Source organism: Dermochelys coriacea, chromosome 7 (genome assembly GCF_009764565.3).
Source record: "Dermochelys coriacea isolate rDerCor1 chromosome 7, rDerCor1.pri.v4, whole genome shotgun sequence".
Lineage (NCBI taxonomy): Eukaryota > Metazoa > Chordata > Testudines > Dermochelyidae > Dermochelys > Dermochelys coriacea.
The window spans coordinates 112,282,061-112,305,936 of record NC_050074.1 but is presented as its reverse complement, the minus strand read 5'-3'; the positions used below and the strand labels follow the sequence as shown (position 1 = coordinate 112,305,936).

Below are 23,876 nucleotides of genomic sequence, written 5' to 3'. Positions count from 1 at the left end.
CGGGCCCTGCACTACAGGGGGCAGCTGGCAGGCACTGGGCTGGGGAACAGGCACTGGGTTGGGCATCAATACTAGAGCCCAGGGCCCCTTACCCAGAGCTCTTCCCTGGTCCAAATGCACCAGGTGCCTCCTGCTGCTGGCTAGGCTCCACAGTTGGATGAGCTCTGCCGAGACAGCTGCCACCTCTAGTCCCTGCACCCAGCCAGGGCATTGTGACCTCAGCCAGCCAGGGTGGGATAGCGGGGGCTGGGAGTGCAGCTGTGCTGGGAAATAACCCAGCAGGGCCTAGCCCCAAGCCCCAGAGAGCGGGGCAGCAGAAGAACTAGGTAGCATTTGTGCCTGGGACTGACAACTGCCACTGTAACCCCAAAGAGCATCTGCTCTCTGCCTGTGACACACCGTCACCCCCTCCTCCACTGCTCAACCGATCGCACAACTTGTGCTACACTCCTACAACAACCAAAGTGGGCTGCACTGTTCTCCATCTAACAATAGTCTGCACTGCACACTCCACTTACACACAGCCTGTGCTACACCCCTAATGAACACCCAATCCGGGCTACACACACCTTTGCATCCAACAGCCTGTACTTCACACGCAACTCACACACAGCCTGCGCTATACCCCCTAACGAACATGCAATCCAGTCTACACACACATCTGCATCCAGTCTGTACTGCACCCCTCCCCCTCACAATCTGTGCACAGGGCTTAACAAGCATCTAGTTTGTGCTATGTCCACTTGCACCCAACAACAGTCTGTACTGTATACCTCACTCATAGCCTGTGCTACACCCTCTAACAAGCACACAACCTATGCTACACACACCTGCATCCACTACACTCACTAACACACCAAAACACAAATAACTACACTTTCCTTGGCAGTAACCAGGAAGCAAAATATATCCTTCAACTATGGGGTGGTCATTACATTGTCATTTTGATACATTTCCTATATGCAGTATGCCTCTTGATTGTTGACCAGAGTGCTAGCTTGTGAAATATTATTTTCCAAATGCTGTTTCAAAGTACGACAGAAATGGTCATTATGGGTGAATTTTGTTAACTAATGGATTCTTTTTCAAATATCTTTACTGTATTTTAATCCAGCTGGCGATTATCATCTAATTGAAGACAAAACTGAATGAAATGAGTGATGGTCGCTTTCTGTGTTATCCACTGTTTCAAAGGTACAGTCCCCCAGTATAAACACAGAAATGAATTATAGCAGAAATATTGCACAGACATAGTTCATCTACGTGAAGTGCAGCCTAAAGTGTTGAGAGTCCAATACATTTAGTCAATATATCCTATAAAATGATCTGTTTGAGTTTAAAGAGCTCCATAAGCAAGGTTTAGAACAAATGCTTTGAAGTTCTCCATTCACAAAAGCTTGAATCACAGGTTTCAGAGTAGCAGCCGTGTTAGTCTGTATTCGCAAAAAGAAAAGGAGTACTTGTGGCACCTTAGAGACTAACAAATTTATTAGAGCATAAGCTTTCGTGAGCTACAGCTCACTTCATCCGATGAAGTGAGCTGTAGCTCACGAAAGCTTATGCTCTAATAAATTTGTTAGTCTCTAAGGTGCCACAAGTACTCCTTTTCTAAAAGCTTGAATGTCAACATTCCTGTTTTAACCCAGTTAATTTTATAACTAGACCAAGTGCAAACATCTAAAATTTCCATGATCTATCTAATCCCAGTAAATTCTTACATGGACCCCATCACCAAAGCAGGTGACAGTGATTCTATAGAATCATTTAACATTAGTAGACACAATGCTTTGGGATTTACCCCTTTTACAACATTTGTGCGTTTTCTAGCTGTGTCAGTGAGGGGCTCTAGAGCTAATACTAAAATAATTGTGGGAAAGGACAACACTGTCATGTTCCTTTGAGGCAGTGAAAAGCTGAAGATGAATTATGTATACTGCTTACTAGTGCTGGTTGGGAATTTTCTATCAGAATGTTTTTTCAATGGAAAATGCAGTTTTCACAACATTTAAATTTCCTGTGAGAAAATTCTGATGTGCCTCAAAATATATTTTCCCCCTCAATTTGATCTGAATCGAAACATTTCAGTTTGTGGAATCAAACAAACATTTAATTTTGGGCCAGTTTGACATTAATCTGGGTTTGCCTCACCTGCTGAGCCTCATGTCCATGCGCACTGACCTCTATGGACTGTGCTTCCGGGCTGGACTGCATCTCCCAAGAGCTCTTATGTCAGCTGCATCCCCATCCCCATCCCTCAGCATAAGGAGGAGTAAGTAGGCCTGGGGCAAGCTGATGGGGTCAGAGGCAGGAGGAGATATGGTGGAGCCCCACCTCTGTGCCTGTTCCTCTGTTGGTGTGAGCTCCATAATGGAGTTTCTCCTAATGGCAGTAGTTAGAATAGCTCCCTGCTGCTTCAACTTCCAGTGGGGTTGGATGGCCAAGGGTAAGGGAGCTACAAACAAGTACCTCCAGCCGCCATTCTCCACTATGTCCGAGCACAACTCAGCCCTAATAGAGAATCAACGGCTGTATCTTCTGTTATGGGAGCGCTAACTCATTTTTGTCGCCTTGTATAAATAGCAAGATTTCAAACTTGTTTTGAAAATACAGCAAAAAAATTCAGATTGGTACAAAGAAAATATTGAAAATATGTTCTGAGTTAATCAGCCTGAATCAAACCAGCAGACCTGAGCTTTAGAATACTCAGACTCCAAATCAAGAACTGAATCACAATTTTGCGACTGGACCCTATCTTTAGAATAGTCCAAATCAAAACTGTAGCCACCGAATTTGGGTACAAATACAAATAGATACAAACAGCCACTGAACTTGGGGGATATTTATAATCCTGATCTGAATTCTGAGGCTTGAGGCCAACTCAAATTAATATCTTGAGGTTGTGTAATTATGTACCTTAAAATACATAAGCCGTGGCAATGTTGCTTCTCTAATTGTGCTGCCAACCATTTCCCAGCACTTTCTCATTGTTCATAATATCTTTGCAGTATACAAGAGTGCATAATTTGCTTTTTGGCATTACAAAGCCATTTATGCCTTAGCTATATCTAACAATATAGAGAGAGCTGGATCAACCAGCAGGAGTCTCCTAATAATCTACAACATATGTAAACTATGCCATCTTTGCTCTGTTGCGCACATTAATAAAATAAGCAAATGCAGGAGAAGTATATTTAAATCTATGCTAAAACCTGCTACTTTCTAAAAACATTTGCAATACTTTTTGTAACAATTTTTCCATTAAAACCAAAGATGAACAGTAATAAAACACTCTACCACACAAAATCCAGAGCTTTATTGTATTTTATTGGACACTTTTGAAGACACAAGAGTACTCAGGTACAATCCTAACAAGTTTTGAACTGCTCCAAAGGTTGGTGAAATTTGAATTTATCTTGCACAGAGAGGTGAACAAGACCACAATGACTGATATTTTATAATATAGTTTAAGAATACTCCAAGCAGGTGAGTACTATAATGTTATGCCCAACAACTTTTATGCCATTCATCCATTTAAGCCACTTTGTAGTATAAATATGCATCTTATCTCAGCTATTAAATCTCTGCAATATGTAATTAGGCGTTCTCATAATAACGCATTCAATCTCCTGTATATAAAAATCAGTGTAAGAATACTGATACATGCTGTCTTTACTATCATTGTACATTCATCAGACTCAACCACAGCAAGCTGCTAATTTCCAAACTAGAGCTAAGCAACTTTAGGTCAAACTCTCAAGTTGTCACCCAAGCAGAACTTCCATTGAAGTCACTGGGAGTTTTGCCTAAGGACTGGAGGGTTTGTTCGCTTAAAATAGCACAATGTAGTCTGAAATGCCTATTGATAAGTGTTCTGCAGGAAATTTGCTACAGAATACACTTGAATGTCTATTCCATAAACAATTAAATTAGAAACTTTTGTCCTACTGAAGTTGATACCAGTTTTACAAGCCTAACAGATGGTTCAATTCATGTTGTTAAAATGGGCTTCCATATGCCACTTATATTTTGAAATTGTTTAAAAGGGCTACAAACTACAGCATGTAGTTGCAGTGTAAGATTCTAGTTCTAATTCTAAAAGGTTGCAGTGTAAGATTCTAGTTCTAATTCTAAAAGGCTAGACTTTCTATTGGGGGGGGGGTCAAGGGAATGAATTGATGACTGTGTGGTCATTTGCTCAGCAATCCTCAGTTCTGGGAAAATAAGTTTTACAGTACTCCCATTAGATTGAAAGAGGAAGGTGGGGTGCAAACGTGTGGAAACTCTTCTCATTTCACAACAACAAAATCTTTAAACAACTAAAAGCTTGGATCAAGTTTGAATCTTTTAAAAGGTGAATATAAAATGTGCAGAGAATCATTGCTGTTCAGGAGCTACATTTCTGAGGAGCTTCAGAGCTCCCTTCATTCACTGCTGACATGCTGAAAGCAACACTCACAAATAAAGGGACAAATTAATCCCAGCTGGATCTCCATTCAATGGGTATTGCATCCATGTAACAAGGCATTATTAGCCTTAATTCTGCACTGACTTAAGGCCATGTAAGTACTTTAAAATCAATGGAGTTCTGCAGGCTACAAGTCTATGCAGAATTGAACCCACGTAATTTAACATTGGATGTAAGGATCTTAAACCTGCTTTTCTTTATGCAAGTCATATTTTGGCACTATTAGACAAAGTATTGGGCCAGATCCACAACTCATGTAGGCTGGCATAGCCTGGATCTGTCATGATACATAGCTTTCCCTAGGTAGGTGGGTAAGTACCTATCATATATCTGAAGTCTCAAGGCATAAGTTCTAAATTTTCACATATTTTACAGGAAAATTCATTCATTATTATGATGCATTCTTGAAAATGAAATGGTGACCATTTGAAACAAGAAACAAAAACCCCAGCAATTGACTAGCATGTCTATATAGTATGCTCAACTGGTCTGATTTGCATTGCAGGAAGACTGTTGTGTTCTCTGACACACCAACACTGCTCTCCCATTATTATAAGATCAGCCTTACACATTCCATATCTTACCATCTTTAAAAGCCTATAATTACAAAAGCTGAGTGAGAAACTGTGTTATTTAAAATTAACAGATGAATGCAATCAACAGAGGCGAAGATCATTTTTATACAAGAAAATAGCACTGTAGAAAGAAAGAGTCTGTACAGTATTTAAATATTGTATATACATAAAATTATATTGTTCATAACTCATCTTAAAGATTCTCTTATTTGTAAACCAGGAAAGGCAACCAAAAGAAATCCTATATTTAACATTTTAAGCAGAGCAAACAGCAGGAAACAATGCTAGCAAGCAGTTTGTAACTCTATAAGAAACACCTAGCCAGATAACGTTACTAGCATTTTCCAGTCCCTTTTTTATTTAATTCAGTACATTTTTTTCACATTCTACTAGGGAATTCTGCGAGAGAGAGACAAAGAATTCAAGGGCAGAATATAAGAGCCCAATCCTGCACTCTTTTCTTAGGCAAAATCCCAATTAAGCAGTATCCTCAAGTAAGAAGTGCAGAATTGGGGCATAAATTACTAAAGTGATTGATAAAGCTTCCTTTTTCAAAAACCGTCAGTAATGGCTTCTATGGTTTTAACCTATGCTTAACTAAAGGAAAAGGGTTCCGGTAAATAATTAACCTTTCAATGTCTTGAAAGTGTAATACATTGCAGCAGGAGAAGGGGCAGCCTTGTTTAAAATAAAAATGATAAAAGTATTAAAAATATCAATTTTTTTTCAGCTGATGCTACAGGTTTGTCCAAGCCCTCAAGATTGGATGGGGGTCTGGATTTGAATCTGAGATTCCCAATTCATGGGTGATGCAGGGTTCCAGAATTGGCTCATCCATAGTTTTTTATAAAATGAAAACTGCCCTATCTGGAGCTGCGGTGCTCCAGTTGTGTGAGTGTTGGAAAACATCTTAGTAAGGCAGTATCATTTGGAAAGCATGGTGACACCACAGGCAGTAGTGTATTTTGCCTGCATTACAGACAGACCCCTGATCATGCATTGAACTCTGATATCTGGCTGGTGCTCACTGATGAACTGGGGCTTTTGTTTTCTGTCTCCCACATTACTTACTGCCTGTGCAGCACACTTCCAAAATATATTTTGTTCAACTAAAATGTTTACTTTAAAATTTATATTATTGATCCAGAAAACTTTCCATTTTTCACTTGTATACTCTTCTGGGGAAGTCCTCAACTGAGTACTCTTCCAAAATGATAAAACAGTGGATTAACTTGTCAAAAAATGCAATAATAGATTTCAGATTAATGCTGATAAAAAAAATCCTAAAATGGAAAGTTTCTTTGTTATCAGAGAATTTTCAAATCTAAACCAGGGTAACAGCTGTTCAGTTTTATATAAATAAGAGCTTTAGAAATAAAGGCAGACATTTTCAAATCTTAGTACTTACTGTTAGGCTCCTAAATCCATAGACACGCCCCTAACACAGAAGAGTCCTGATTTTTTCAAATTGGTGAGTATTGTCCATTCCTAGTGAAGTTAGTGGGAGATGTGGGTGTCAACATCTTTGAAAATCAGGTCTCTATTCTTTATGTGCCTAAATACAGATTTAGGAGCCTAACTTTAGGCACACAGATTTGGAAAAATTTGGCCAAAATACCTAAAACAAATGAACACTGCCAAAAAGTGATGTGTTCTCATAGTCAGAAGACAGTGCTGATCAAATAACCAATCCCCACAACAATCCTGTAGGTAAATTTTTGCAACCATTTTGGAATCTTCAGCTTAATCTTTAGCACCTGACAAGTTTGTACTATTTAATAGAGGTGGGATTTTCAAATGCATCTAAGTGATTTAGGAACATTGACTTTCAATGGGACTTGTGCTCCTAAATCTCTTAGGACTTTTGAAAATCTCACTATACCATTTAAGAGGAAAATAAACCTTAATATATCTCTACCTATTGGCTGTTCTTATCTAGCCTGTTGAAATTCAAGTGGATTGTGTCATATATGAAAGTCAGAAAATGGAACAGTGAAATAATAGGCTCACAGTTGGACCACGGTAGGAGGGGACTTTTAGTAATTTAAGAAATCAATACCAGCTTTGACACTTTTAGAAGTGGCAACATCAATGGCCATGGCTTTAATCTCAGTGTCCCCAAACTGCATTAGCGTTTTGATCTCCCTCCGAGTTGGCACCAAAGTATCAGTTCCTGTGAGATCCAGACGAAGAGTGCCACACTTTTTCACTCCGGGCTCAGTGATGAAACTGACATTATCTTGCTCTGAGCTGTAGATATTGATCACTATTACCAACTGAGAAGGCTTGGCAGGCGTGTAACTGCGCGACACTGTTTCTCCAAGAGCTACAGATTGGTCGGCTGAGATAAATTTGTCAAAGACATCAGTGCACCAGCGTGTGCCATCTTTAACCAGCAGCTTCTCCGGTGGGTGCTTTCCTTCCACGAACCGATTCAGGACCCCCACCCCATAGGTCAGAGGGGAACGTCGCACTTTGATGACAGCGGGGTCTAAGCCAAAAAGGACGGCGCCTTTGAGGATAGTGAGGCCCACATCCTGAGGAATGATGATTCGACATTTTGAACCAAAAGCATTCTGGACAGCTTGTTGGAGTAAAGGGGCTTCAGCAAATCCACCCACCAGGAACAGAAACTTGACATTGGTTACTTCTGGTTTTTCAAACAAGTCACCTAAACAGAGAGACAAAGCCTGCTCAGCTAGGAAAACTTCTTAATGGCAAAACCGATTAGACTGTGAAATAATCTCGCAAGAGACATGATGGGCGCCCCATCACAAATATCCACACATAGGACCAGAAAGAAGGCATGTGTCTGCAATGGCTCCATAACTCTGTGACACCTCCAAAGTGTCTTTTGTTCTGAAAGAGTCTATTGTTTGGAGAGAGAAATGTCCTGTATTTAACATGGAGGATGTGCCTGAGGTGCTCTCAAAACAGAAGAAAATTTTGAAGTAGTAGAGTCCAGATACACATTTTAAAAAACTTATTTTTCTCTTACGCCATATTTTTATTTTTATTTTTTCTGCTAGATGAAAGCGGGCACATTTCTGTGCAAACCAATCCAACAGACAGTCTGGGGGCAGAGAGGGAAGCCTGCTAGATGAAATATTCCCCATCAGCTCGTGACATCCATGACAGCAGCCAGGTATTCCCAGGCAAAACTGACTAATGCTCACTTTATTACGTTACATATAATCATCCAATTTTAAAATATATTAATAATTCTGATTCTACCTTCTCAACTGAAATATATTCCACCTGCAAAATAATACCTCCTTAAATCCTTCTTACATATGTTCCCTCTTTACTTAAACCTATGTTCTCTAGGTCTGATCTATCCAAAAAACTCATATCGATTAAGTTTAATGTTACATTTACCCGTACTAGTTTAAACGCTTCAATCATGCCATCTCAATTATCTGTCAAAACAAAATAATCCTAGTTCTCTCATTTTCTATTCATATATAAACTATTTTGCTGCATTTATATTAGTTGCCTTATTATGCTGTGCTCTAATATAATTATGATTTTTTTTCATATAGGATGCCCAAAATTGGGCACTATATTCCAAATATTCTTCAGACAAGATCCAAATTAATGCTTGGGATATAATAAAAAGAGAAAGAAAGAAAGGATACTGACTATTAATTAGGTTTCAATCTTCTAATGATTTATATTCCTGAAAGCTCAAGAGGAAATAAAATGTATGCAGCTTTAGGGTTTAGGATTGCCTAGTCAACAGCTACAGAATAGCTAAAAATATCTATTAAGATACTAGCTGACTTGGAGCAACCCTGATAGTCATTTTTGGGGTAATTTGGGGGAATTAGATTCCTCACCCCCTATTCGTGCGGTCAAATGACCCCATTAAACGTAATTCCCAGTTTGGGAGCTATGATAGATGAGTATTTGGATAAATCAAACTTCAATTTACGTCCAGTCACAGACTCATGACATCTTGATACATACTAAGATGTTGAATGATCTGGTCAATTGTAGGTTTGAAAAGGGCATTCATTGCATCTGGACTCATCCTTAGCATTCCCTGGGAGGACCACTTGACAAAATCCACACTGCAACAAAAGAGCAAAGGAGGCTGTTAAAATGAGTTCTAATGTTAAGAGTAAGACAACACTTGAGCAGCAGGACATGGCTGATAAGAAATTCACAGATTTACAGCCTCTACATTAAGCACATGTCACTTGCAGTACGTAAAATGGCCAGCTAAGTTCAACAGCTGTGACCCACTGGCTCCTGCAACCCACTGTATGAAGGACATGCTGGGTCCAGGGTGTGTCAAGGGTGAAACTCTCTGTGGAACTGCTACAGTTGGTGTGGGCTTCTTTAAATTACACCAGAAGCTCTTGTGGTTTCTGGTCAGCCCAGAATCGGATAAATGGGAAGGTGATTCTTAGCAGCACTGAATATAGCCAGAAATACAGGAGACTGTCTCAGTGTGGAACCTGAGGAAATGGTGCCATATAAATGAAGATGGTCTAGTGGAACTCGCAGAAAGAAGTCTACAGAAGGATGCAAGTGTTACGGAAAAAACTCTTAAGAAAAGCTAGAATATAACTTTCTTTTCTGGTAACTGTATCTGAGGCAGTATGATTTTCCCATCATTAGCTTACATTTTCTCACTACAATCTATTACGCTACTTGTAATTAGGATATTTTAATTATTATTCTTTCCAGCAGTGAGTAGTTAATTATGAATCTATCCAGGTTCAATTGCCTACTTACTTGCTTTTCCTTAAAGCATGTTCCACGCTGTGACCTCGAAACTTCTTATAATAGTCAATGAAGGAGAAAGGCAGAGTGATATTCAGTGGATTGGTTCTGTCTGGGGCTGCTGCCCTTTTACGGGACTCAAACGCTATCATCAGATCCACCCAAGCAGCAGGACGCTTGATTTTAAATTGTTCAATAAAATCCTCTCCAAATATTTTACACAGGAGTTTTTCAAACTCGTAGTCCACGCCTACAGAACCATACGGCCCACCTGTGTTAGAAACAAAACATATCGTTAACATATTGTATTGCTCATTAGAATTTGAGCCCATCATACACAAATCCAGATCATACTGACAAAGCGGATGATAAAATGCAATGATCCAGAGTATGATAAGTGTATTTTCACTGTCAGGGAAACACTCTCTTGTATATGAGGAGATCAAGATGGAGCTTGTGTTCATGAATAAGTTGCCCTGCTGCACAGAGAAAGACATGTGCTGGGTTCCTCTTTGGTGACACTGGAGTCACCACGGCTGATAGTTCAGGACTCATACAGAAGAGGACAACCCAGGATTTCATGGGTGCTGTTACAACTAAGGGATTGTCTCAGGTAGCTAATGGCAAAGCTCAACTGGATCTGGAGTTGGGGGTGGGAATTTAACTTGGGACGTTGAATTTTACTTCCTGGCTATGGACCAATCACTATGTCATTTGATTTGAGATAGGGGCACACCTTTCTCATCCGGGTGCTGGACCCATCTCGGTGCTCTACCTCTGGAAGTTAATGGTGCATGTGTGATTCTACATGAATCTGCGGGAGAATACTGTTCTGCTAACAAATCACTCAGTTAATAGCCTGGTGGGACTTTACAACAATCTTTTGCTTTGACTATCAGCCAGCCATATAGTGACCACTTAAATGCCCAGGCAGGTCACCACAGTTTAGAGATGACCTATGAGAGATTAAATGAGAGGAGAGATGGCTAGCGTGTGAGTGATGGAAGTCAGACCAATGCTGGCGATGAGCCAGAGTGAGTAAGAGTTTGACACTCTCTCTTATCTTCTCAAAGGAACTTTTACTTTTCTCATAGTAAACATATACAGAATGTTATTTAACACTATCTATTGACTAGCAGTTCAGAAATCACCTGAAATTAGCAAGACCTTTTGAATCACAGCATCCTTATTGGCAGTAAGGGTATAAGATCAAACTCCAAGTACTATACAAGTGAAATGAGTAGTGAATAATGTAATTTTACCAGTTGCCTTGTACAGTTCCTTCAGGTGTCCTTCAGGTAGCCTGATCTGATGGACAGTGAGATCCACTGTGCCTCCTCCACTGTCAACAACTATGTACCGGTCACCTATGAAGCAACAGGATCAAGCATCTAATCATTTTCATCGGCATCAACACAATAATCTACTAATACTTAAGCAATATTAAATACTAATACTGCGGGCAATGTTGTCATCATCACGAGCAGAAAGCCATGAACATGTGTACTGGGGACATCTGGCTTGAAAATTAGCAGTTCCTAATGGAATAATTTGCAGTGATTTATAATGGAAGTGAAACTTGTATGTTACATATTTAAGCACTCATGTGGGGAGAATGTATCTTTATGATAAGTGGAATTGTGCATGCCATCTGTGTACATTCCATTGCGTTAACAGTTCTGCAGAAATGTTACAGTGCCAGCTTACTTACAAGATGTATTCTGAGGACATTATGCTCTGGCTTGTATTTTAAAATCTGGGTTCGTCCTTTTTATAACCCATCAACTTAATAATATGTGCTTTTCTAGAGCATGCAAAATTCTAGCTCAGTCTTGTAGACTAAGAGCAGTGCATGCACTGTAATTTAAAGGAAAATACAATCATTTTGAGAATACCAAAAGCACATAATAAATGTATGGGAAAGGTTTGTGAGTTTTTTGCCAGCAATATAAAACCCGCAAGAGCAAAAATAATTCACAAAAGGATGCTACCTTCCTCCAACTCGGACCAGATCTCTCCTATGACATTTTCCACCAAAAAGGTGCGGCTCTGCCGATTACGACGTATGTGTTCTTTAGCTAATCATTGACACAGAGAAAATTACTAAGTATAAGAAAGCAGGAACAAGCTGATAACATACAGTGCAGGAAGCAAGCACAAGCAGAATGAGAGCTTTCTATGTATCATTCAGTAAGGTTCTAACAAAACAGATGAACAAAAACTGCTGTACTAGAATTAGGAATTTACAAACTGAGTTCTGGAAAAAAAAATATCAGATATTCTATTCTTTACTTAGAATAATTGGATTTCAAATATTCCTCTAAGATTTCTTTAAAAGCTTTCTTTGTAATACATATTTATTATATTTTTAAATTAACAAAATGAAATATTTACACACAGACACATTTTTTTGGTTCTAGAAATGCCAAGATGCATTTTTGCCAGTAGGTGGCATACTTGACGCATAATAAATAGTCAAGAATTGACTTTAAAATTGTCTAGGAATTGAAGGGACACTTTGGCCAAGATTTTCAAAAGTCATTACTGATTTTGGGTGCCCCCATTTTTGGTTGCTTAAGATGAGATGCCTCAAGGGAGCTCAGTTTTTGGAGGGTAGGTGCTCAGTATGTTCTAAAAATTAGGACCCTTCAAAATATCTCCATTTAAGCACCCATAATCATTAGTTATTTCTGAAAATCTTGGCCTTTGTCAGGTTTGTGCTATGGACCTGGGTCGTAGGAGCAAATCCTGCTCATTTTACTCAGGCATACCTCCCACTGGATTCCAGTTAGACTTTTGCAATAATGATGGAGGACCTGCAGGATTTGGCCCATTACATATCTGCATATACCAGCATAGGTCAATTTAAAGACATATGATTTAAAAATGAAGTCTAATCTAGTAACACATAGTTATAGAAATAATGCATTTTATGAAAATTAATCTCCACATAGACATTTAAAATATGTAATGTGATTTGCTAAGTGTCTCTACTCAAGTATTTCTAAACCCAGCTTCTGCAACTAAATGACTACTAAATCATTTCCAACGTAACTTTCACTCATCTATATGATACTACAGAAAAATGCAGACACATTCCATGGTATAGCAAAATATTGTTTCATCTAAAAAAATTCTATCTAAAATTAGAAAAAAGGTACATTTATTGTACATAAGAAGACATTTATATTTTGCTAGCTAATGATAATACTACTTTACATTTCTATAGTGTCTTCCATTTGAGGATATCAAGAGGATATCAAAAGCCAACGAATAAAATCTCAACTCTCCTGTGATGCAAGCAAATAATATTATCCTCATTTTACAAGTTGAGAAGCAGACACAGAAAGGTTAAGTGACACCGGAGTCAATAACGGAACAAGGGATCGAATCCAAGGAAGGGCCTGATCCAATACCCACTGAAGTCAATGGGAGCCTTTCCATTGATTTTAAAAGGCATTGGATCAGACCTGAGAAACATTCCTTTAACCGTTAGATTATGCTTCCTCTCCTAATGCAAATTTATCCTCAGTATGCTGAAGAGTACAACTTTTGTTTTGACTACACAGCACTAAAATAGTCCTTGAAATGCTTCTCTCTGTTTATGTTTAAAGGATTTTCCTTCTTGACCTCTTCTCAGCTTTGCTTGGGTCCCTGCCATGCTTTTATTGAATTTTAGATAAAACCCCAAATAAATTCACTCAATGCCTTGTTTCTATTAATTCTAACTGAATTAAATAATTTTCGTCTATACCAACTTTTACCTCATTAAGTAAAGAAAGATAACTGTACAAAGACTTTTGACAGAATCCCATGACTTTGTGAACAGATTTTGCTCAACAGCCCAGTCCTGTAACTCCCTTTAACCAAACAAGAAAATGTTTTCATTTGCATAGGGATAGATCCCCTGGCAGCCCAAGTAAGGGGTCACGGAAGGTCCTGAGCATGTGGCTCAGCTACACAGAGGATGGGGCAGAATGTGTGAACCCACATACAGGTTTGCACCCTGTGTTCTGTAAGAACTGTGGTCTGCAGGGGCTGCACCATCCTGAATAAACATGGCAGCCAGACGGCAGGTGCAGAGGCAAGACCAATGCATTGACAAATACATGGTTGCACCAGCCAAAAACTGCTTGCTTAGGAGTGCACAGTTACTCAGGCTCCAGCTCCAGCTGTGAAGAAGTTCTGTGGTCTAGGCACAGAAGGGATGCTTCTGTCCTCCTGCCCATTAAGAGACACCCCTGAGCAAAGCCTCTTGACAGCTTTGTACCAGGGTGAAAATTTTACCTGGGGTACTATTGAATAAACCTGCATCAGGGTCTTTGTGGCATGGTCAGGGCTAAAATTGTGGTGGCTAAATATTATTTCACCTAGATAAATAAGACATGCTATTTTATTAAAAGGACTCAATCAGTTTCATTAATTATGAAATTTCTGGGGGCAAACTGGGTCATCACATCCTGTCAACTAAAAAAAAATGGCTTCCATTAAGGACAGGGAGAAATAAAATGTCTTGAATGGGTTTATTAGCAGAATCTTCCATTTGCTTTTGCTGTTTTGAGCTGGAAAACTTGACAAAGTATAAGATCTTTTGCCAAATTCTCTGCGGGGGTAAACTGGCACAACTCCACAACTGTCAATGGAGTGCACCAATTTACACTAGCAGATAATTTGGATCTTTACATTACCATCAAAACTTGTCCCATCTTTACTGCCTAACTTCAGACTCAATCAGAATGACAGTTTTCAAAAACTTCTGCAGTGAAAGATGATCCATCTGCAAACCAGTTAAATTACACTCCATAGTCTGCCTCTCAGTGTAAATGAGTCTGCATCAAACCTACCATGGGAGCTAGTAAAAACTCAACATTCACAGAAACAATAGATAACACACATGATATCTGAAGCACAATACTTAGTTTCTGTTCCAAGTTCAGAGAACATGCTATGCCGTATCACGTAGCACAGTTTTGCTAACTACTGGTGAATGCTGACTATTTCATGGTGACCAATGTAATTATGAACCAAAAATCACCAAGTGCCCAACTTTTGACAAAAATTCCAGAAACATTAAAGGTCTGATGGCAAATTCAAGTGTAATCCCTTGTTAAATTAATATAGCTAGTTTAACACATCATGGTTGGCTCACAAAAGTAAAGTTAAATCTGCACAAGGAAACAATTAGCTATTACATTAAAACAGTAAGGTCCTGATCCTGCAAATACTATGCCTTTGCTTAACTTCAAATCTGTGAGAAGTCCCTCATGTCCAAATAAAGTCAATCGTGCTACCTGCATGCTTAAAGTTAAGCATTGAGCACAAGTGTTCGCAGGATCAGTGCCCAAATAGTCAAATTAAAGTAAATAGAGAAGTTTTTCTATACTAGCCTGTAATGTTCCACTAACACAAAGAGGCAATGATAACCTACAGGAAATAGTAAGAAAACTGCCCTAATGACCAAATCTAATGTAGCCGAAAGGCACTAGATCTCAAGTCGGTTAGTAGAAGAGGTACCCTGTGTAAATCCAGCTCCTACGGTGTCACTAGCATTATAACCATTGACAGGTGCTTTGCTGCTCAGGTCTATCATCTGGTGAAGGCGGAGCTTTCTGCAGTAGATGGAAGCAGCCTCAGGTTCCAGGGCAATTATCAGCTGCTCGGGGTTTTCAGGAGTTGCCATTCCTGCCTGTGAAACAGAATCATTCAGAGAAGTGGGGTGGGAAAAAATGTAACCAGATAGTCTTCATCTCAGACTGGTTTGGTAGGTGAATAATGAACATTTAAACCAGCTCTGCATTTTTTCCCTAAGTTAAATGCCACTAAAAGCTGCTGAGCCATTGGCTAAGGATCTTGGCCTGCAAAAAATTATGTCTTCAGTTTTGATAAGTTTGCAGGTTGTAATCGGGAAAGATGCATGCACTTACCATGCTTAGTATCTAGTTAACGAGGTGAGCGCGTACGATAGGCAGAGAAAGAGAGCTAGAGAAGACTGTTGAAATCCAGGGTAAACTGTCTACAATCTGCACTCCTTGTTAACCCAGCTGAATCTAAACTTCTCAAGAGTCCCAACCTTCTGTCAAGAAACGGAGAAATACCTTTGCCCTCCTTCCACTGTAACAATAACATTAACGCATCACTCTTATTTTATATCCTATTACTACGCAGAGCAAGTGGATAATACAATGGCTATTGTATCAGCCCAGCAAATTTTGTTCACATGTGTGGTGGGGCTGAAGAAATTTCCACAAGTAGCTCTTGCAGAAAGCCAGAAAGAGGAGTCCCCTGAAGTCACTGATCTGCATAATGCCCTTTGCCAGATATCCATTTTTTCACTTAGAGTTGAGTTTTTCTATTACTATCACCTTTACACACACCCATATTCTGCAATAGCTTTAAGATGCAGACTAAGTATTGCTAACCCATGCATGCAAAACCATATGTCAGGCCTGCAAAACATCATGAGACTGGCTTAAAAAATCAAGAAAATTTTAAAAACAACATATTTACAGTTCTTTTTATTTGCTTTCTGGTTTGTGAGCCTTTAGGGGTCAAGTTTCCAAGGTTTTCTCTACAACTATAAGGTCTACAAACTTACTTCTGCCCATCCCCATGAAACCTAAGATTCTCATGTAATCACAACTCCAAGAATTGGGGCTTTAAGAAAAATTCCAAATATCACAAAAGTTGGCAAGTGTGCTTTTGTCTTACTTTTCTTTTCTCCTACAAGCTCCGGTGTTTCCCCCTAGCTTCTGATTTTCTCTTATGACAGGCAACATTGACATTTCCAAGCTCCTACAGTTCCAATTCAAGTTGAGGTTTTCCTGCTAATGTTGTTTATTGATAAACTGTGTTCCTTAATGCTAAAGCATGTTGGTAAAGAGGAGAACGGTTTTTTGATTTATTTGTTTTCATGTTCAGTCTCCCAGGCAACTTTTGGGTGCTTTGATTCATGCACATACACTGTCACTGCATGAGAGCTTTCCAAAAAAAAAAAAAAAAAAAGGCACAACAATTACCTAAGATGTGAACAAGCCTTTAAAATACAAAAACAAACAAACAAAAGTGGCTCAGATGGAAAAACAGCTGACCTGCATTGGAACCCAAAATAGTTCACATAGTTACACTTTGCACTATAGTAATAAGACAACTGCTGGTTGTACATGCTGGGAAATAACTTGTTTGTATGAGAAGGTATAAGTGAAAGTAAAGCTTGTTCATAAGCCAATGCTCAGGTCAGACTGCTCAGCACAACAAAAGTGATATTTTCAACATTTGTCTTCTCATCACTTTGTTCTTTTCCTCTCACTTGTAACAACCATAAGAGGCCTGTAGTTCCAACAAAAGCATCACTCTCCCCACCATTACTGGGAAGGGTGAAATGGAGAAATTGTATGGTAAGTAAATTCCCACTCCATGGAGTGGGAGTAAATTTACAAAGGTTGTTCATTGGTTTGAAAGCACATGAACCACAAAAGCTACTCTGAAACCTGTCATAAAAGCTTTGTGCACTGTGCTCAGTTCACTGTGGGCCAGGTTTGGATACCTTTACTCATGCTGGGTAGCATTTTACGCCACAAGCAGTCTCACTGAATTCAGTGAGACTGCTATTTATAGAGTAAAGTACTCTCCAATATGAGTATGGGTGTCAAATCTGGACACCTATCTCATATTACATATTAAAAAAACTACATTAAAAGAAAGGAAATGATAAGCATACAGTTGCCTACGCAACCTCACTGTTACACCCTTTTGTGTCCAAACTATGCACTGAAGTAGGCAAAGTTCCTGTGGAAAAAAGGTACGTGAAAAAATAGTAAGTGATAATATAATTAAAATCTATCTCATAATGCAGATGCACAAATGGTCAGAATTAAGCTTGCATGTTCAACTGTCAATTAGGCATTTCCTAACATTTGAATACGACTTTGCAACCAAAATAAATTTCTTTTAATGTAGCTTTCTGTAGGCAAATTCTTAGGTTTATTTTTTTCTAAAACAAAAAGGTAAAAACAAATTCTATTATATGGAACTATAACCACCTCCTCCCCCCGCCATGCATCACCAGCAAGATTTGAACCTGAACTTTCAGCATTGCAGCATAGACTTCTACTGTTTGAGCTACAGGACTAACTATATTAGCAAACAGCAGTAGTCTGTTATCTCCTGGGGGATGGGGATGGGTGGGCTGTTGATGCCATGTGTTGGATCCAGTGGGTAGTCAGGGAGAAGCCTGACCTGGGGCTTTCTTTCTCTCCTGCCCCTGTCAGCTGGAAGAGTGGCTCCTGCCCTTAGAGGGGAGACAGGATTCCGAGGTCACATACTATGTCCCAGGGATGTGGCTGGTGACAATTCCAGATTGGCCTAGCTCTTTCCACCACTCCTCCTGCTCCAGGAACTCCTAAGCATTCCCAGTACAATCTGTGTTGCTGCTGCTGCAGTGGCAGCACCAGTGACATGATACCAGCTCTTCAGAATGCTTTGTGTTCAGTCATTTTGACATACTCAAAACATTATCCTGGGGAACACATGCAGGAGAAGGTACATGAAAATTTTAACAGTTGATAACTCAACTCAACCTAAATGGAATTTTGGGAGGCAAAGAAAAGGCATTTTTCTAGCTCCAGGACTTTCTCCCTGCTGAATGTCAAAGGCCAGTTGCAAACCATGGAGGTGTTAGTGTTTCTCAAAACAAGAAAGAAAGAAATGTCAAGAATTTTTAATCATGAAAAGTGGTATGCAACCTAAATCTAGGGGTTGATACCAGCTCTCCCAATAATATATTATACATGTTTGTCTCTATATAATGTACAGTGTAACACACACACACACAAACACATGTATGTAGAGACAGAAAGCATGGACTTGTGGGGCAGAACGTGGTGCTGAAACTTCCCTTACTACAGCACCCTAAATATGAATGGTACAGACACATAAAAGACAATGTCGTTATCCCATGGGGTTTATGATGTAAGTTGAGGGCACATGCATAAGGAGTGTGGTCAAGCATTGAGCACAGGCGCTAAAGGAAAGAGCAGGACAAGGTCAACATGAATAAAAGAATATGGCTGCTGAAGATGGTAAGGCATGGGTCTCTGGGGCTGTGTGTAATTTCTGTCTTTGTGTCTTTCTTTCCACCTTTTTTCATGCTCTCAAACATATGTGCATACATACAACTATTAAAAGGGTAGATTTAGGTTTTAGTGGGCTGTAATAGGGATGGGCCAGGAAAAGGGCCCTGGGATTTGACTCTACGTAGATCAATGTGGAGATGCTATGGCTCTTACTCCAGCCTAGGCTATGGGGTACAGCACTGCGGCCTCACATCCTGACTCAAGATTGGAGGGGTGAACTTCCCTACCCCAGCCCACTCAGTTTGCATAAAGCTCAGCTACTTATGTAGCATCAAGGAAGCAGACCGGTGTTCCCGCTACAATATAAATACATAAAAGCCAAGCCAACCTATCCCAACACAAGGACAAGGGTAGTTTGTGTCTTAATAACCACTGGATTTATCTCAAAGACTTAACATAGATTATTTTCTATACTGAGCATCTCATTTCTGAAAATTAATGAGTGTGGACCAAGCTAGATTGTAACCTTTCAGGATGCGGCCAAGGATTCTGCTTTTATTCTCTGTGTAGAGTGCACAGAAACCATGATGCGTCATGCAAATATTTAACAATAATTAGCCAGGCATCCTGATGAGTAGCCTACTTGAAGATACAATTCTCAGTGCATGCAGGTATAACTTCCTTTTGGGCTCAGGAGACCTTGCTAGCTATGGGGCAGGGCAGCTACTTTTCTTGAAAAATGACACATTGTATGTCTGGAAAATGGTGACATGCTTTAACACCAAGTGAACAGGGGGTTCTAGCCATAAAAATGGATAATTCATTTAGTACTGAGCCATCAGCAGTGTTGCACTGCTGGTGCTTGTACTAGTACTGGTATTTCTTATTTTGTGAATGTCATTCCAGTAAGGAGGTGCCTCTTTATGCCACTGCCTCTCTCCCATTCAGCTGTGAACGCTCTATCTCCAAAGGATCTCTGGATGCTCCAACACCTAGTCTTAGGATTGCAGAAGCATCCCAAGATCCACTGTACATTGTAGCATGGACAACTGATTGGGGGCAAGGAGTTGGTTCGCTGATACAGATGAGGCCTTAGCTTGGCAAGCTGGCTCTGTTGCCTGTAGAAGCTGGGACCATTGGAGTGCATCACTCCTACAACATTGCTAGTGATAGTTAGAAATAATTTCTAGTGACTAACAAACATTTCCAGATTGGTCTAGCTCTTGGCTGGCTTGGAAAGTGTTTGACTGGCTCCAAATTAACAAACATTTTGGTCTGGATTCTACCTCAATATAGCGATGCTGTGAGTAGTTCCAGAGAACTAAATAGTCCTTAGTCATTTGAAATGCAGAATTATCATCGTCACAGTGTTCTCAAGAACGATCCTTCTTCTCCCTAGACTAGTCTGCCATGTTACGGGACACAATGAAATACTGTTTTGATTTGAGGTTTTTTTTAAATGAAATAAAATAAAGACAGTACTATAGAGAAACATTCAGCATAATTTGAGCTTTTAAGAAAGGAACATGTACAAAGCTGAGAACCAGCCGGTGTGAATGGCTCCCATCTCTGAAAGCTTCTGTAATTAGCACCATCAACACTTCTGTATTTCACAAAGCCATGCACCATGCTATCATTCACTCCACTCTATTAGGCTTATTTATTTCATAGTGGCCTACTCAAAATGAATGCTGCATTAGGAAATATACAATCATTCATAAGGTTTAAAAACAGCTCCTAATACTATCTGTTTGAACTACTAAAGGCCGCAGTTATGCTCCCTTTTTCGAAGGACACATTAGGCATCATTTTGCAGGCAGGATAACTAAAGACAACAGCAATAAAATCCACAGTACTAAATAATATGGCTTATCCATGAAGCACACGAGTATCTTTGGACTGCAAAACTGACGAGAAGAACTGACACCGAGGGCTTAATTAGTGCAACAACAAAAAATGGTGCTTCATCAGTTGAATTTACTATCCTGATCTATTATTAGAATTAGATGTTAACTAGATGTTAATTAGATGTTAACTGTTAACCGTTTATATGCACCCTCCCCTGTCTGCCTCCTCAGACATATAGGTGACCAAACCTTCCTGGAACCCCCTCTCCACCCATCCCCCCTCCACATACAAATGGTAGAACCTAGAATCAGACACCCTGAGGTGGTGTAAAACATCACCTCATCACCTTGTGCAGATCTTCCAAGAACTCTTCCCCATTTACAAGGGAAACATTTGTATAAATCCAAATTCAGACACTGAGAGATGGTTGTTTTGTGCCTTCAGCATGTAGGAACGGCAATCTAATGGGGAAGGCACTGGACTGGACCTCAAAAAATAGTGTCCAATTCCTGGCTCAGCCACAGACTTCCTTGGGCACTTACCTACCCCGTGCCTCAGTTCTCCCTCTGTAAACCTGGGAAAACACTTTCCGGCCTTGTAGAAGTATTGAAAGAATAAAATCTATTAACAATTCTGAGGCATCCAGATATTACAGTGATGAAAGCCATATAAGTACCAATCTGGATTAGAGTTGCCAGGTGTCTGGTTTTTGACCAGAACACCTGGTCGAAAAGGGACCCTGGCGGCACCATTGACCAGGCCATCTAAAATGTGGTTGGCGGCGCAGTGGGGCTAAGGCAGGCTCCCTGCCTGCTGAGGCTTCACACGGCTCCTGGAAGCAGCGGCATGTCCCTGCTCTGGCTCCTACATGTAGGGGCAGCCAGGGGGCTCCGTGTGTTGCCCCGGCTCCAAGAGCCAGCTTTGCAGCTCCCATTGGCTGGGAACCACTGCCAATGGAAGCTGTGAAGGTGGTGCCTGCAGAGGGGGCAGTGTGCAGAGCCACCTGACCATGCCTCCGCATAGAAGCAGGAGGGGGGATATGCCGCTGTTTCCAGGAGCTGCTTGAGGTAAGTGCCACCTGGAGCCTGCATCCCTGATCCCCTTCCATGCCCTGACCCCCTTCCACACTCCAACCCTCTGCCCCAGCCCTGATCCCCCTCCCGCCCTCCAAACCACTCGATCCCAGCCCGGAGCCCCCTCCTGCACCCCAAACCCCTCATCCCCAGCCCCACCCCAGAGCCTTCACCCCCAGCTGGAGCTCTCACACCCCCCAATACTCCAACCCCCTGCCCCAGCCCTGATCCCCCTCCCACCCTCTGAACCCCTCAGTCCCAGCCCAGAGCCCCCACCTACACCCCCAGACCCTGCACCCTTAGCCGGAGCCCTGACCCCCTCCCACACCCCAACCCCCTAAATCAGCATGGTGAAAATGAGCGAGTGAGGGTGGGGAGTGCGAGTGACAGAGGGAAGGGGATGGAGTGAGCGGGGGCGGGACAGGGGTGGAGCATGGGTGTTCGGTTTTGTGCAAGTATAAAGTTGGCAACCCTAATCTAGACAGATGTGAAAATAGCAAATTTGGGTGCAGGAATAATTCCTAGCTACTCAAAACCTGGCTGAGGTTTCTCAGTGCTACCACAATAACAACAACTAGTGAAAAATCATCACACTTTCTTCAGATTAATATAGTTGATTTCTTACCCTCTAGACCAGTGGTTCTCAACCAGGAGTCTGGTGCCTCCTGGGGAGCCGTGAGCAGGTTTCAGGGGGTAAGCCATGCATGGCCAGTATTAGACTAGCTAGGACCCCGGGCAGAAAGCCAGAGCCCCGCTGCACAGGACTGCAACCCGGAGCCCCAAGCCCACCACCCGGGGCTAAAGTTGAAGCCTGAGCAACTTAGCTTTGTGATGCCCCCTGTGGCGTGGGGCCCTGAGCAACTGCCCTGCTTACTACCCCCTAACACTGATCCTGGCTTTTATATGCAGAAAAACAGTTGTTGTGGCACAGCGGGGCCATGGAGTTTTTATAATATGTTGGGGGTGGGGGGCGCTCAGAAAGAAAAAGGTTGAGATACCCTGCTCTAGACTTTTGTGACCATCATGATTATCATCAAACACATGCAGAGTGTACAGAAGACCGCCATGCTAGCCAGTGACCACCATTGATGGCATCGCACCAAGCACCACGTAGTGGAGTTCCCAGATATGGCTCAATCCTGCAAATCCATGGATATTTGTGGGGGCTATGAGGGCAGCACCAGGCAGGGTTAGGGTGTCCATGCACTCCCCTCCATGTCGATGGACAGTTTGAGAACAGGGTTTGCTAGGGTGTTTTGGTCCATCCTGGTGACATGGCCAAAGAGCAAGCAACACTGCTTTTGAATATAATGAGCCACTGAAGGAAGGCCAGATCTCTGCAAGACCATGACATTTCACACAAAGTCAAACCACATTACGTTGAGGATTTGGTGCTGATAGCACACATGGAATGCCTCTAGCCACTCCAAGTCTGCCTCTAAGAGAGGTCCAGGTTTGTGATTAGTATAGCAATATAGGTCAGAGGTGGGCAAACTACGGCCCACGGGCCACATCCGGCCTGCGAGACCCTCCTGCCTGGCCCCCGAGCTCCTAGCCCAGGAGGCTAGCCCCCAGCCCCTCCCTCGCAGCCTCAGCTCACTGCGCCACCGGTGAAATGCTCTGGGCAGTGAGGCTTCAGAGCTGCAGCTGCCTGTCCTGGTGCTCTGGGCGGTGCGGCTGTAGTGCTGCCAGCCACCGGTGCTCCAGGCAGCACGGGGGGGCGGGGTTGGATAGAGGGCAGGAGAGTTCGGGGAGGGTGATCAGGGGCCAGGGGTGCGGATAGGGGTCGGGGCAGTCAGAGGGCGGGGAACAGGGGGGGTTAAATGAGGGCAGGGGTTGGGAGGGCAATCAGGAAGGAAGGGGGGTTGGATGGAGCAGCGGGAGGCAGTCAGGGATAGGGGTTCCGGGGGCAGTCAGGGGACAGAGAGAAGGGGTGGTTGGATGGGGCAGGGTCCCCAGGGGACAGTCAGGAAGGAGAGGGGGTGTTGGATGGGGCAGTGAGGGGCAGGGGTTCCGGGGGCAGTCAGGAGACAGGGAGGAAGGGGTGGTTGGATGGGGCAGTAGTCCTGGGGGGGGCCCTCAGGAACGAGAGGAGGGGTTGGATGGGGTGGGG

General features: G+C 41.7%; 1 protein-coding gene across 1 annotated transcript in view; it reads right to left on the bottom strand.

The window, feature by feature from the left end:
- Positions 1-3,305: 3,305 nt before the first annotated feature.
- Positions 3,306-23,876, bottom strand: part of HSPA12A (heat shock protein family A (Hsp70) member 12A) — an 84,962-nt gene continuing 64,391 nt past the window's right edge. The window contains exons 7-12 of the mRNA XM_038411538.2: positions 15,286-15,457; positions 11,763-11,849; positions 11,034-11,138; positions 9,784-10,042; positions 9,010-9,113; positions 3,306-7,711 (exon numbers count right to left, since the gene is read on the bottom strand). Of these exons, the coding sequence (XP_038267466.1) occupies positions 7,077-7,711; positions 9,010-9,113; positions 9,784-10,042; positions 11,034-11,138; positions 11,763-11,849; positions 15,286-15,457 (1,362 nt within the window). The 3' untranslated portion in view covers positions 3,306-7,076. The remainder of the gene's footprint in view (positions 7,712-9,009; positions 9,114-9,783; positions 10,043-11,033; positions 11,139-11,762; positions 11,850-15,285; positions 15,458-23,876) is intronic.